At 41.2% G+C, this 14476-nt stretch overlaps 2 protein-coding genes across 2 annotated transcripts in view; both read left to right on the top strand.

The window, feature by feature from the left end:
* Positions 1–2514: 2514 nt before the first annotated feature.
* On the top strand, positions 2515–6410 carry LOC309571372 (uncharacterized protein; the record flags this gene model as incomplete). The annotated part of the gene is made up of 3 exons (XM_082278790.1): positions 2515–2680; positions 4643–4705; positions 5617–6410. 3 exons carry the CDS (start codon positions 2515–2517, stop codon positions 6408–6410), a joined length of 1023 nt encoding a protein of 340 aa, XP_082134916.1.
* A 1506-nt stretch (positions 6411–7916) lies between these two features.
* The window catches only part of MIPEP (mitochondrial intermediate peptidase), a 68527-nt gene continuing 61967 nt past the window's right edge, over positions 7917–14476 (top strand). Inside the window, exons 1-3 of the mRNA XM_082277605.1 lie at positions 7917–8183; positions 11212–11385; positions 13149–13237. Of these exons, the coding sequence (XP_082133731.1) occupies positions 8013–8183; positions 11212–11385; positions 13149–13237 (434 nt within the window). The 5' untranslated portion in view covers positions 7917–8012. The remainder of the gene's footprint in view (positions 8184–11211; positions 11386–13148; positions 13238–14476) is intronic.

Raw genomic sequence — 14476 nt, 5'->3', positions numbered from 1 at the left:
GATCTTACAGAAAACTTCGTTTCTCAGCGGTGCTGAGGGAAAGTTCTTTGATTTGTGCAGAGCACACGTGTCACATCTTTGCAGTGTGGTGACACTCTCAGACACTGCAGTCTCTTGAACCAACAAGGGTAAATTAAGGCCGCTTCCTCTAACACTCCTTAACTCCTGTTTACTTTTGGTTTTATCTTTCACTGTTGATGATCAGCATTTAGGGAGTTGATGATAAGCTCAGTTGACTTCCACTAGTCCTGAGACAGCAGCAGCTTCAGTAGTTTCAAGAAACACAGTTAAGAGCTGAGTTATGGCTTTTTTCAAATTAGTTACCAATAGCATATAATTTAGTAGCCCAATAGCTTTGACTGTTGCTTGAATAGGTAGATAGGGAGCCAGCTAATTACACATTAAAAACTTTGTAATTCTATTTATTTACTTTAATTCAACCTTGTTACCTCTTTTCATAATCACCTAATAATTGTAATGCCACATTCTCAGCATTTTTAGTTTTAATTGCTATAGTCTTTGTACCTAAACCATTGTAAATTACCTGATTCAGAAATGAACGTCACTACATATTTTAGCAGCACAATAATAGTGTGAGACATGCCTTCCTTCCCACCAGTCAACCAAGCTGTCAGTGACACCACATTTGTGTGATGTATTTGTGTAAAGGAATAGGGAAATCAAAGCCTTATTAATCCATTTTAACTATTTTCTTTCATGTAACAGTGGTAAAAGCCAAAGTACAGAGCACTTCAGCTTAATATTGGAATAAATAGAAAGATTCCACTTTAAACCTCTGTTTTAATTATTGAACAGCTCTCAAAATTTAATCACTGACCTTTGAGAATTTAGTGACCAAACAAGTGCTTGTCCTCAAGGCACATATCCAAGTGTGCATTCCTTCACATGAAGCTTTTACACTCAGTTTAAAGATGCCCAAGAACACTGGAAGTACCAAGTGAACGAGGTAAGAACAAAGGTCCTATATATGTGATGATGGTATTGTCAGCTTGTGGAGTGGAGTGCATGTATGGGGACCACACTGTCTATTCTTTAGGCAAGGAACACTTCTTTAGACAACTGGGAATGGGGTTTTCTCTAAGTGGACAAGGACTGTCAGACTTCTCTGTGGGATGCACCATATCCTAGCAACGTCATACAGAGCACTTCTTCCTTTTGCACTCTTCTGGAGTCCTTTGACTAAGGCAGCAAATGTTTATATACCTCAGAAGTAGCAAATGTTTTATCTATTTTCACCTTTTTTTAGTGCCAACCAGCAGTAGCAGACTAAGTGGGATTTTTCTGATGGGTGATCAAACATCTCTGAGTAAAGCCATTGGCAAAGACACCATAAATAATTTTAATAAAGGTAAAAAAATGGGGGACTTTTCGGAACACAGAATAAAAAGATTCAGGAACATGTCCCGTCCCAAAATTAAAGTCTTACTCTATAAATTAGGTTAAGGGTATAGTTTTTCTTATTGAGGACATACTGGTGTCTCTGTACATGGCACTTGTGTGCATTGTTTCATGAGAGTGAGAAATGGTGGTGAAGAGATTAAAGAGAAGATACCATTTTTTAATCAATGCTAGTTAACTGATCTTACTCCTTATTAATAAAATACCAAATTCTAAAACCAATTGTGTAAAATTTACTCATTCTAACAATCACTTTTACCTGTTTAAGTACTTAACCTCTACAGCCAAAGCTTCTGTGCATTACACATTTATGGATATTAATTCCAAATAAAACAGGTGTTAATTTTGTTGCTATTTGTTTTTTATTCCTCAGTCTAATCTCTTCCCAACAGTTGCTAAAGCAGCTGTATTCAGGATTAAGTCTGAATGTATTTCAGTGGGTCTCTATTAAAAGACAGTTTATAGGAGGGACTCTCTAGTGAAAAGATAAATATGAGCTGGACTTTTAGTAGCAAAGTTACGTGAATTGGGAGAACCCAGCTAAAGACTTGTTTTTGCCAAAAAACCCTCTTACTTGATTCCTCTCACCTTTGCCCTCATTTCACTCTGCTCCTGGTCTGACCCCTCCTCTGAGGTTATTCAACTTATTAACCCAGTAAGGGACTAACTCCAGTGAATAATAATTTAAAAAAAAAAAAAAGTTATTGTTTTGTGGTGAATGAGGGGGTTGAATTGCCTTAGCTCACCTCCCATGGCACCATCTCCTGGGAGAGGTACAACCTTGCAGTCACAAGTAGGTGCGGGGAGAAATGCGGATGGAGAATTGTGTAAAGATAATGTTTTAAATGTATAACCATTCTATGACTGATATCTCCATTAAACAATTATTTAAAATAGCACTCAGTAGTCTCTAGGACTGTAATTAATGCTATATAGAGATTCATAAATAAAAACAAAACAGAAGAATAGACGTGGTGAAAACCCATTTCCTTATTTTCCTCCCTCCACCACTGCACTCCCTTCTAAGGTAGACCAAGGCAGATGTACTTTTTCTTTCTTAAACATTTCAGCCAAAGTCATATAACTTACCTAAGAATGAAAAGCTGGATTGTACTGCTGGCTATTGTAGTCAGCACAGCAGAAACACAAAAACAGGATGTCTGCACCCAAGGGTATCCTGGCATCCCTGGCAATCCTGGGCACAATGGCATACCTGGTCGTGATGGACGTGACGGGTCAAAAGGAGACAAAGGAGATACAGGTACTATGTTCAGAATGAATGATTTAATGTATCAAATGCAAATCCATTCACTGCCAAATTTGTCTGTAGTTACTCTGTATGAATGGGATTATTCTGCCTAGCCTTCAGAAAACATTTCACACGTTGGTCATTACCTGTTTGAAGAAGGAAATATAAAGAAAGGCTAAATAATGAAAGCAAGACAGCTAATATTATGGAGATGCCAGGTTCACGGGATAAAAACAAAAGAAAAAAAGGCTTTACCGTCTATTGTGGGAATATTTTCAAGTCTATTTGAAAATTTTAAAGGCTGCAAACCTAATCCTACTTCTCTAAGATAGAAACTATATTTCTGCAAAGAGCTTCATGCCCAGTAAACCAAAAAAGCACCAACTGATACCTTGTTTGGTGTAGTAGGAAGTATGCAGTGTGAAGAAGATTTCTCTTATCTAAATTACACATTTATGGGCCCTGATTCTGAGTGTGCCTACTTGCTGTAACTCAAGAGTCACTAGAGTAAGCTCAGAAATGGAGACGATTGAAAAACAATGTAGGATTCATGTCTGCTCCAGCAGGCTATAATAGAGATTTGTGTGAGATATCAAAGCCAGAGATAATCTCAGCATCTTAAAGCTAATCACCCCCATAATACCTTAAGCCTTAGGTTAATGATGGCCCTTGCATCCATGCTGGAATATCAAGGACAGGGTTGCACAAGGTGATAAATCTGCAGGCATGTGGACATATCATACTTCACCTTTTAAAATATAGAAAGAAACAAAGATTTCCATTAGCACCTTAATAAACACATACACTTAAATGCCTTTTTTTTCTGTATGCAGGGTTCCAGAAAGGTCCGAAAAATGGAAAATCTTAAGCTTACTTATTTTCATTTAACTTATAAAGGGCCTTCCTTCACTCCAGTGAGTTATCACAGGATACCACTGGATTCTGATAAACTCCCCAACCGTTTTTCCTAAATTAGTCTGTTATGATGACTGTACTGACTATTCTTTGTTTGAACAAAGTGGGGTGACTGTACCATTCTTTATATCTATGTACATACGTCTTAGTGGTTTAATACATGAATATTAATTTTGTTCCTTACCAAGTCAGTGAAATTTCAGCAGCTCCTGCGATGTGCCCATTGTGCAGAAAACTGCTAAAGAACTGTTCTCTGGTCCATATGGCTGGAGAGTTACTCTTGGAATATGGTTACAACCAACTCTGTTTTTCTTCTATTGCTGCACTCTGAATGCAAATCCAGTTATTTGATCATGGACCTCTTGGTCATCTGTACTACATCTGTACTACAAAAGTAACTAACATAATTGCTCTCTTTAGAGCAGTGAAAGTCCATGTCATGCTAGGTACAGGGATCAAGAGTGTGAATGCCTTCCTCAACTCTACAGGCAATATTACTTCACTGTAATGATCCATTACCACCGGTCAAATTCCTACACATCTCTTCTTGAGGCAGGAATTTAGGATTCAGAGCATCACAGAATCATTACAGCTGGAAAAGATCTCTAAGATGATCGAGTCCAACCATTAACCCAGCACTGCCAGAACCACCACTAAACCATGTCCTTGTTTCGCTGCTAGGCTTCCTGCCCCTGCAATGCTTCCAGCTGAGTGTGGCTTCCTCACTCCATTTCCACTGATGGAGGCAACAAGAGAAGAAGTTTTCATATTGGTGGTCCTCACCAGGATATAGCGACTCTACGTATCTCAACAGCTCACCTCTTTATGTCAAGGATTTCTTCTGCACCCAAAAAGCACCATCCTCAAGCACAGTTTCTGTCCTCTTTGTCAATCTCTCCATAAGATAAAAGTATCAGCAGTGGCAGCCACTAAAAGTCAGGAATAAGAGTATGTTTTACATTACTGTTTGCCCAGGATTGAAGAGGAAGGATTAAAGAAGGACTCTTCCCAAATTTTCTGGTAATTTGTTTAATGAGAATCTTTTTATTTCTGTACTAGGTGAACCAGGAGTTCCTGGCAGTCCAGGAAAAGATGGTGTCAATGGAGAGAAAGGTGAACAAGGTCAGAGAAGAAGTGTTTCAGTTTAATATTTGTCTATTAACTGCTGCCCTTGTGTTTGTGAACTCATCCTACAATCTCATCTATTTTTATTTCATTGCTGCTGTTAAATTCTCTCATTTGTAAACTGAGAACAGCAAACTGTACAAACAGCATTATTACTAACATGGGAAGCCAAAGGCCCTTGTGCAGAATTGATCAGGTTCTTTTCCTGATGGATTGAGCATATGTTCTTTATGGTGTCTTTTGTCTATCAACTGCTAAAGTGCCTCTCACATCATGAGATCTTCACCTTCAAAACTTTGTGCAGCAACCAGAGGAGTTTTGAGGACTTTGATCTTCAGACCAAGAATAGATGAAGGATAAATGAAGCCTGGGGTGCCAAGTAACTAGGACAAAAAGCCTTTAGTTGTGCTGCAGTAGCAGCCTGGGTAACCCAAGAAAAGCTCCATCACATAAAAATTATAGAAACACATGGCAAGCAAGTTCAGGGTGTTGTCAAAAAAACCTCTTTTTCTGATTAAATTGTGAACCATCTCACCCATTTTGTACGCCAAAGACTGTAAAGAAGTGTCTGGACGGATTCTGCTTTTTCATGAAATGATGTGAGCTGTCAGTGTTATTATCAGCCCATAGACAACCTTCCTTTCTTTGAACTTATTCTTGTTGCTGTCAGCCAGAGCACCTGTTTTCTAACAAAATAACAGGCTCTTCAGATATTATGCTTATCCTGCACTTAAATGTATGATAAATTGTTTGTACAGTGAGCACAGTATGTACAGTGGAGACACACACCTGCACAAATATTCCTCATGCTGAAACTCAATTTGTGCCTTCCAATGGAAGATCACAAGAAAGTTGTGGGGTTGTTTTGTTTTTATTATTATTTGGTTTTGTTTTTGTTTTCCTTTTAGGAATCAATGGGACTGTTGAAGAGAAGGGGAACAAAGGAGATAAAGGAGAAAGAGGACCACCTGGGAAACTGGGACCAAAAGGATTTATAGGATCAGTGGGTTACAAAGGTCAGAAGGGAGAGCTGGGACTGCAAGGACAAAAGGGGTTAAAAGGAGACATTGGACCCATAGGTCCAAAAGGGACAAAGGGTGAAATTGGCTATCCTGGAAGAGTTGGTTTCCCAGGGCCGACTGGCCCGATTGGTAATCCAGGTCCTAAAGGTAGTACTGGAGGTATAGGGCCGCAGGGTAATCCAGGAGTTCCGGGGGAAAGAGGCTTGAAAGGAGACAGAGGAGACAAGGGGAATGTAGGTGCCCCAGGAGTCCTGCCAAGGAGTGCTTTCAGTGTTGGCCTTACAGTCACCACCAAGTTTCCCCCTCCGAATCGCCCAATCAAATTTGACAAGGTGCTGTATAACAGCCTGAATGACTTCAACTCAGCTACTGGCAAATTCACCTGCAAACACGCCGGCGTTTACTATTTCACCTACCACATCACTGTCTACTCAAGGAACGTGCGAGTAGCTCTTGTTAAGAATGGCATCAAGATGCTGCACACGATGGACAGGTACCAGAGCGGAGAGGACCAGGCCTCAGGAGCTGCCATCCTTGAGCTGCAGGGAGGAGATGAGGTGTGGCTGCAGGCCCACCAAGGAGAGGCTTTCAATGGGCTGTTTGCAGATGGTGATGATGATACCACCTTCTCTGGGTTCCTCTTGTTCAGCACTGCTGACCCACTGGAGCCGCTGCCATAACTTGGTGTTACCCCTGAATGCTGCCTGTCTGTGCCCTTCAGCCCTCCCTAAGAAAGTTGTTACCTGCTGGACAATTCCTACTGCATTCAACAGAAAACAGACAGTTGGTTTCAGGAACAGCTTCTGCACAAGAGAGGACAACTCTTCAGAATCTACAGTGCTGGGCTTAACACATTAGTGCTTTGGTGACTTACTGTAGGTAGGTACCCCAGTTCTGAAGAACAAATGTTTTAAAACAAATTAGGGTGAAATAAAAGACAAAAGTTCCAGAATTATTTCATGTGGGTCCCTGACATCTTGCATAAACAAGAAGCAACAGTTACTTCCAAGCTAGTTGATGTCTTCTAAGGTGGCATGTGTAGATGGACTTGAAACTTGGTTAGTTTGTATCCAACCACTTTAAAATTATTTTAAAACTTGAAATTAGTGTAGTTGGGACTGCTTGCTGTATGGCACAATCAAGTTTCATCGTATCTGGGTGGATTTTACAGCTTTTAAATATGTTTTTTTGCTCTCTGTGTAGTCACAGATTTCAGGTCAGAAATTGAGCAAAATGGAGTGATAGGAGGAAGTGCAATGTGGATTCTCTGATGTGGGCAGATATTATAAGCCAGTGCAAAAAATACAGCATAAAGCTGCTATACTTTAGAATTAGCTGGTGCAAAACAAATTTTCCCAGATGAAAGATAATATTTAATCAACACTGAAGCAGCCATGCCAGAGATCTGATCAAGGGATATTTCCTGTATCATAAAACATTAATTCTGTGATTTTTTTCCCCCAGAATTTTTGTTTCCTTTTTTCCCACCTTTTCTCGTAAAACTCAAAAAAAAAGAAAAAAAGAAAGTTGGGAAGTCTCATTCACTTCTCTTAGAAGAAAAGAATAAAGTAGAGATGCCGATGGAGATGGGTCAGTATCATGAAATTCAGTGCAAATGCAGTGTTGGGAGCGTAAGGCCGGGCTCCCATCAGCAGGGAGCCCGGGGGACAGGGGGATGTGGGCATGTTCCCACAGTAGTTGAACCCCGAGTGTGGATCACACAGAGCCCGAACGAAAAGGGCGCGGTGGGTTTTTTCAGGAGGAACAGCTGCACCTCTCAAATGACAGCGAGGGAGATACAAGGTCGCTGAGGCGGAGGAAAGGGCTATGTGAATTTTTCACCACCACGAAGTTTTTTCCCGTAAGCCACAGGCTGCAAGTTTGTATCACAGAAACATCTAAACAAAAAACCGTTTTTAAATGGCCTTAGGTTGAACTGGAGAATGTGTAGGACAGGTATCAGCCGGCAGAGAATCTGGTGCGGCCGGCTCGGGCGCTGGTGAGCCGGGAAGCGGGACACGCCGGGGGAGCGCTGAGAGCCCGGGGCAGAGGCGCCCGGCGGGCTGAGGGGAGGTGGCAGCCGGGAGCTCCGCCTCGCTCCGCCTCCTGGTGCCGCTCCTCCCCTCGGCGCGGACGCGCGGAGGTCGCGGCCGAGCAGGGCGTCCGGAAGCCGCGGCGGGGGCGGGTCCGCCGTGCCGTGCCGTGCCGTGCCGTGCCGTGCCGTGCCGTGCCGTGCCGTGCCGTGCCGTGCCGTGCCGTGCCGTGCCGTGCCGTGCTCCCCCATGCTGGCCGGCTGCCGGCGGGCGCTGCCCGCGGCGCTGGGCCGGGCGCTGCGGGGCCGGGCGGCGGGGCCGGGCGGCCGGGCCGTCAGCACCAGCTGGTGCCCCGTGGGCACCGCCTTCGATGCGAAGCAGCAGCAGCCGCTGCGCGGTGGCGCGGCGGGCAGGGACACGGTGAGCGGCGGGAGGGGAGGGCCGGGCCTCCTGCGTCGGGAGGCGGCCCTGGCTGCTGGCAGCCTCGTGTTTTGCTCTGCTTGTCTGAACCTTTTTAAGGGAATTTTTTTTTTGGGGGGGAGGCGTAATTTTTCTCTTGTGTGTAATTTTTTTTTAAAATAAGAGTTTATATTGGTTCTAGCAAACCCAAACGTTGTGACTTCTGGACACAGAAGCGTTTGACAGTGATGGCCTTGTGCGTGGGAATGCTTTGAGCCTCAGTGGTGCTCATATGCTCCTAAAGTGGGATTACCCCTTCCCATACCGGCCCTGCCCCGGCTGCCGGCGTTCCTGTGTCAGTGCCGTGCCACTGCACTCCGGCAGTGCTTCGGGAGCAGCCACGCTGCTCACATCCTCTTGCTTGGGCATTATTCTTGACGTTTTGCCTGTGTCAAAAAAGGGATTTGTTTGCTGATTTGGTGACACATGGGTTTTCTGACGGGTATCTTTTTAGGGTGAGTCAGGGACGTTTGTGAATGTGTGTCCAGGGAATCAAAAGGGTCCCGGAGAGGGTAAAGTGGCACAGTGCATACAGAATAGGTGCAGCTGTAAAATCCAGGTGTTTGCCTGCTGACTCAACTATTCCTGTCATGGTGCCCAGCCTGGTGGAGCTGTCGAACTTTGGGATTGAGAGAGAACAAATCTGACTTCTGTTTTTAATCTTGCACTTGCTTGGGAAACCTTTCTTCCTGTTCTCATGCTTCTGCAAGCACACTGGTGAAAGTCTTGCTTCAGGAAATAATCCAGTTAAATATTGTCCATTTGGCTGGTCTAGGAAATGTGTTCCAAATGATTCACTTGGCCCACAGTTCTTTTGGAATAGAGGTATGTATTTCAGGCACACAGAGAGGCTGTGCCAGGTAGGATGTAAATGCTGAGGCCAAGCAAAGAGAAAAATGTTTCAGCCATGCAGCCAATGCCATTAAAGAAGAGAGAACTGCACCAGGCTTATTTTTTTTTTTTGTAATTTTTAAAATTTTATGTTAAACTTGATATCATATGTAAGAGGAGTTCCATGGCTAGTTTATCTGTAAGAGGAGATACCTCATGGTCACAAAGCACTACATGTGCAGGAAGAGCTTGCTTGGGAGGGTGGGTGGTGATGTAGGGCAGCAGGAAGACCTGGAGCTCTCAGGGATATTGCAAGATACTGCATCCTCTGGCTGAGGGAAGTGAAGGGGCAGTCTTGAGTCTCTTACAAAGCAAACATTATTCAAGGGTGCTGTGATACAAGTATATTTATGTTTGTGTGCATGCATGTATAGTTACAAAAATACCTTTTTCAGTGTTCACTTCAGTCCAGTTCCTGTTCCCAAATAATAAATTAAAACACGGGAAGTGTGAGGAAAGGTTTTCTTTCATTAACAAAAAAAGAAGGTGCTTTTAGCAACAGTGACAGAAAGAAAATAGGAAAAAGCAACTCAGAATGTCCCAGATACATACTTGAAGGGTTGCTTTTGCTTCTGAATATGTACTTGTACAGACAAGCTGATGATTTGTAGCTTTTCATTTTATTTGGATAAGTACTTGCCAGCTATATGCAAACCTGCAGCTCACTGCTATAATACAAAGAGTTTGCAGAAAGTGCGTTATAAAGTGACTGGACTGCAGACTTGAAAATCCACATAGTGATTTTTAGATACTGAGGTTGAATTTGGGAAGGGATAGATGTTGTGTGAAATCATGTACCTTTCACAGTTCGATGCTGTAGTTACAAGGTAAGGAGATGCTCATGTTGTAGTTGGGCAGTTGCAAAGGGAGTGTATCGCTTGAAGTGATGCTGTTTTAACTTAAATGAAGTTAAGGAATTATTAGGATAAGCTTTTTCACCCAGAGGGTGGTTGGGCACTGGAACAGGCTCCCCGGGGAAGTGGTCACAGCACCAGCCTGACAGAGCTCAAGAAGTATTTGGGCAATGCTCTCAGGTACATGGTGTGATTCTTGGGGAGGATGCTGTGCAGGGCCAGGAGTTGGACTTCAGTGGTCCTTGTGGGTCCCTTCTGTCACCTGGAATAAAACACAAAACTTTTCCAAACAGTGTTAAAATGATAAGATAAAAGCAGATCTTTTAATTGAAAGCCTTCAAGGTGCACAACATGGCAATATGCAGATGTGATACAGTAGTTCTGCAATTTTTATAAGGTTAATTGATTAGTATATCTATCAAATATTGTCCAATTAGAAGAGCTGTTGGCTTAGGTAATTTCCCCCCTGGGTTCAGCCCTATTGGAGCTCCCCTTCTGATGTTCTAACTCTGCATTTTATTGTGTCTGCGGTACATGGTGCAAAATAAAGTGTCCTTGCTAAACTAACAGGCAAGATTAAACAGAATTTTGAGAATACATCAATAAGAGTTTGTTAACTGTGAGAAAGAAAGCTGGAAAAGTACTAGAAGTTATAACTGTATATTAACAGTCTGCAAAGTTACAAATACATGAAGAATGCATAAAAACCAAAAGTCTTTAGGCATCACTTCCAACTTGGGGGATTCTGTGATTCTTTAAGATCTTTTTCCTGTTGTACATCTGCATTGTGGAACTTCTATATCTGCTAGTGCTAGTAATTTTGTTTGATTAGTGGTAGAACCCCTCTAAGTCTCTTCCACAAATGCAGAACGTAAGTGCTATCTACATCTACCATTCACAATCTACATTCACAAATAAGTGTGTTTACCCTGCCCTGTGGGACAGGGCCAGGCTTGGTAGGAACTTCAGGAATAAAACTGTTCATTCCATAAACATTTTCAGTTGTTGTTGATTATTCCCTTGAGGTCTGCTTCCAGTATTTGGGGCTCTTTTAGTGAGCCTGAGACAACTGTCCTATTGCCTGCAGTCCTTTGATATCTAGTGCTGCTGGCCAGTGAAGTGTTAAAATATGCTAGCTAGGGTCATTTTGATAAAATTCGGTAGTGATAATTCAGTCTTGAAACAAAGCTGCAGAAATTGAGGAGGGTAATAGTGGTGTGTTTTCGTTGTGTTCTGCACTGCAGGGTCTGTTTGGTGTTCCAGAGCTGAGCTGTCCAGAAGGATTTCAAGAAGCACAGGACAAAGCGTTGCAAGAATCGGAGCAGCTCGTCCAGAAGGCATGTTCAACCCCACCTGGGCCAGAGACTGTAATGATCTTTGATCAGCTTTCAGATAGCCTATGCAGAGTAGCAGACTTGGTACGTTACTTTTTTCAATATTTACATAGGTTGTTTTAAACTGACTGAGTTTACACCATGTTGTTCCATTTTATGATTTTCTGCACAGCAGTAAATAGCAGATCAGCTCCATCAAGTTTTGTGTTAAGTCAGAAAATTAAACTGGCTGAAAGTTAATTACAAAGGCTGTTACCAAATGGTAGGTAACTACAAGTCTTGTCAAACTGTCCAGTCTATTTTTAAGACAGATGTAAAAATAGTATAGAAGCCACAACAAGAAAAACAACAGTGAAATCATACTTGTGTTTCTGCTGTAATATTAATACATAAGCTCTCCAGCGTCACTTATATTGTGGCAAAGAGTGTTTTGATTTCAGAGTTAAAGTTGGAGTGGCAATGCACATGTTTTAAGTTATGTTATTTATAGGTGAAGGTCCATGAAGAACTTTCATATTAAAAGCAGCAGATGAAACTCAACAGTATCACTTTATTAACACAATAAAAAGGCAACTGTTTCCTAGATTATAGTTTTTGTGGTCCACAGATTTAGAGTACTTGGCCTGATATTCTGTATCACAAAATGTTAAGTTTAATAGAGCATTTCATATTGCTCTCTGGAAACTGTTTGCCCAAAGTCTATCTTTTATGAAAACATCATTCTTTGGTTCAAGAAAGCAGAACCAGCCTTCATACTGAAATCAGTTTTTAGTAAATAGGTCACTGAGTTTTTTTGACTTGGGTTTTCACATTTGAATGTCTCTGTGTGTTTTCAATTCTCCAATCTTGTTTCTTATTCTTTTCTAAATTTAAGACATCTTTTGCGCCAGGCACTTTTTCCTTCTCAAAGTACTTACAACCTCTGTCTAGTCACTTGTTCTTAGGTTTTTTATAGACAATGCCTAATTCTGCTTAATCAGTCAATACCTAAGTAAAACACTAATGTCAGAATTCAATCGCCATAGTTTTGTATCAGTTTGCTGAGTTAAAATTGCCTCCTTTGTATTATTTTCAGGTTTTTTATGTTCAAAGATGCACAGCTTGCAGAACTGTCTGGAAGTAATTTGGTGATTGTTATCTGTTGTTAGGAATTTTGATATCTGTCATTCAGCACCTTTTCTGTCAGTATTATACAGGATTTTAAAAAGGAATTCTAAGAAGTAAAAATCTTAAGTGTGTAACATTTCTAAGGCTGCTTTTTGAATCAAACTGCAATCATATTTTATACTGTCAGCTTATTGCATGTACTTTCTGTAAAATCATGCTGAATGTCTTCAGTGTATTCGTAAACTTTGATATATTCCTGATCTTTTAAGTCTTTATAATTTCAATGCCAGAACTTCCCTGCTTTCATGTCTGCAGTCATGGAAGCCCCTAGCTCCCCAGCTCCCTCTTAGCATCCCTTTATGCACATTTGATGCTGTGCTTTCTTCTTAAGCAGAAATTTTAGTTTAAAAATATTTTTAAATAACATTTAAATACATTGGAGTAGCTCTGTGTTGTAAGGACTCTAAGATACACACTATGCTTAAAATGTTTTAAGAAATGTGTGAGTTAATGGTAGTTATTGGAAAGACACAGGCACTGTGTGGTTTAATAATTGTCAGCAAAGTTTTCCAATCAGCTTTATGTTTTAGACAAAAAAAAGGGCAAATTCTGCAAAATGATTGCATAGAACTGTAGAAATAAATGTTAATGTAAATGGAACTGCTTGAGTGCAATTTGTTTATATACCAGGATTTTTTTTTGTCTTTTTGCCTCACTGTTTTCTTCTTCTACTGTGTCAGGCTGATTTTGTAAAAGTTGCCCACCCTGACTTTGCATTCAGAGAGGCTGCTGAAGAAGCTTGCAGGAACATTGGTACCGTGGTAGAGAAGTATGTTTTCTTCTTTTTTTTTTTTTTCTTCTTTTCTTTTTGCTGTTTCGATGTGCATCTTTAAAAAATACTGTATGATTATCTATGAAAACAGCAATCAACAAAAAATACTTGCACATGGGAACAAAGTGTCAGTCTTCTGATATAGATATTTAAGGGTTTAATTTTGTTACAGTATCTCATGAAAGGTTTTTCTATTTTAGTTTCAGTTTATGATTCCATGTCACTGAAGCCCATCAAAAGCTCAAAGTGACGTTTTTCTAGGACTTGTGATAATTCACTGGTGATTGTAAAGTTTACATACAAAGTGCTTGAAAGTGGATTGACTTGGATTATGCCCACCATGTGTAACAATATGACTTTAACATCTGGATACCACTTCACATATAAAATTTGTATAAAGAAGTTGTTCACATATCATCCTGAGAGGCTCATAAACTATTATGTACATGTGTTTTGTTGCCCACTGTATCTCACCTGGGAATGCAGCATAACATGTCAGCAAATCCAATGGACACAGTATTATCTGCATGGGGACAGTGCTTGTGTGTGGAAGTGTTCTGGGGATAGTAAGTTCTCAGTCTATTCCAGTGGCAGGCAGCAGCACATTTATCTGATGGCAAACTTGAGCACAGGTTTTCTTTTAATGGAGTCTTTTTGATGCCTTAGGATTTTGGTTTTTATATTTTTCAGATCTTGTGCTGCTTTAGGGTGTAACTCTACAACTCCATGTAGCCTGTTAGCTACTGTTCTCACATTCTGGTGAGGCATAACAAATCCTCTCTAGGCCTGAGACTCAAGGACACCTTGTTGTCCCAGGCCCCAAAATATGTAAACAAAGCCTTGAAAAAGGGGGAACAAACGTGGGGTAATGATATCATTACCTGAAATTGTAATTGGAGAATTAACCCTGATATGCAAATGGACCCAACTTATTAAAGTGTGAAAAACCCGTGACCTGTCATCCATTTTGGGTGTAGCCCTAGGGCTCTGTCTGCCCATAGTGTACCTTATTGAAGGCCCTTCAATAAATACCCCCTCTTATTCTCTTAATTTTGTCTAGCCTCTGATTTTATGTAGCCCCACCAAGGCATCACTTTCAAAGTAAGGATGAGAAAACCATTCTCTCACCTGTATGGTCTCACCATGATTATCATTGTTCATAAAAAAATAAGCAGTCAGTATTAGACTTGTTCATATTGCCACAAAATCCAATCCAAAAGTATTTTTCTATCAGAT

Source organism: Coloeus monedula, assembly GCF_965178545.1.
Source record: "Coloeus monedula genome assembly, chromosome: 3".
Taxonomy (NCBI): domain Eukaryota; kingdom Metazoa; phylum Chordata; class Aves; order Passeriformes; family Corvidae; genus Coloeus; species Coloeus monedula.
Note: the sequence above shows the minus strand (reverse complement) of the source record. Positions and strands in the feature narration are given on the sequence as shown.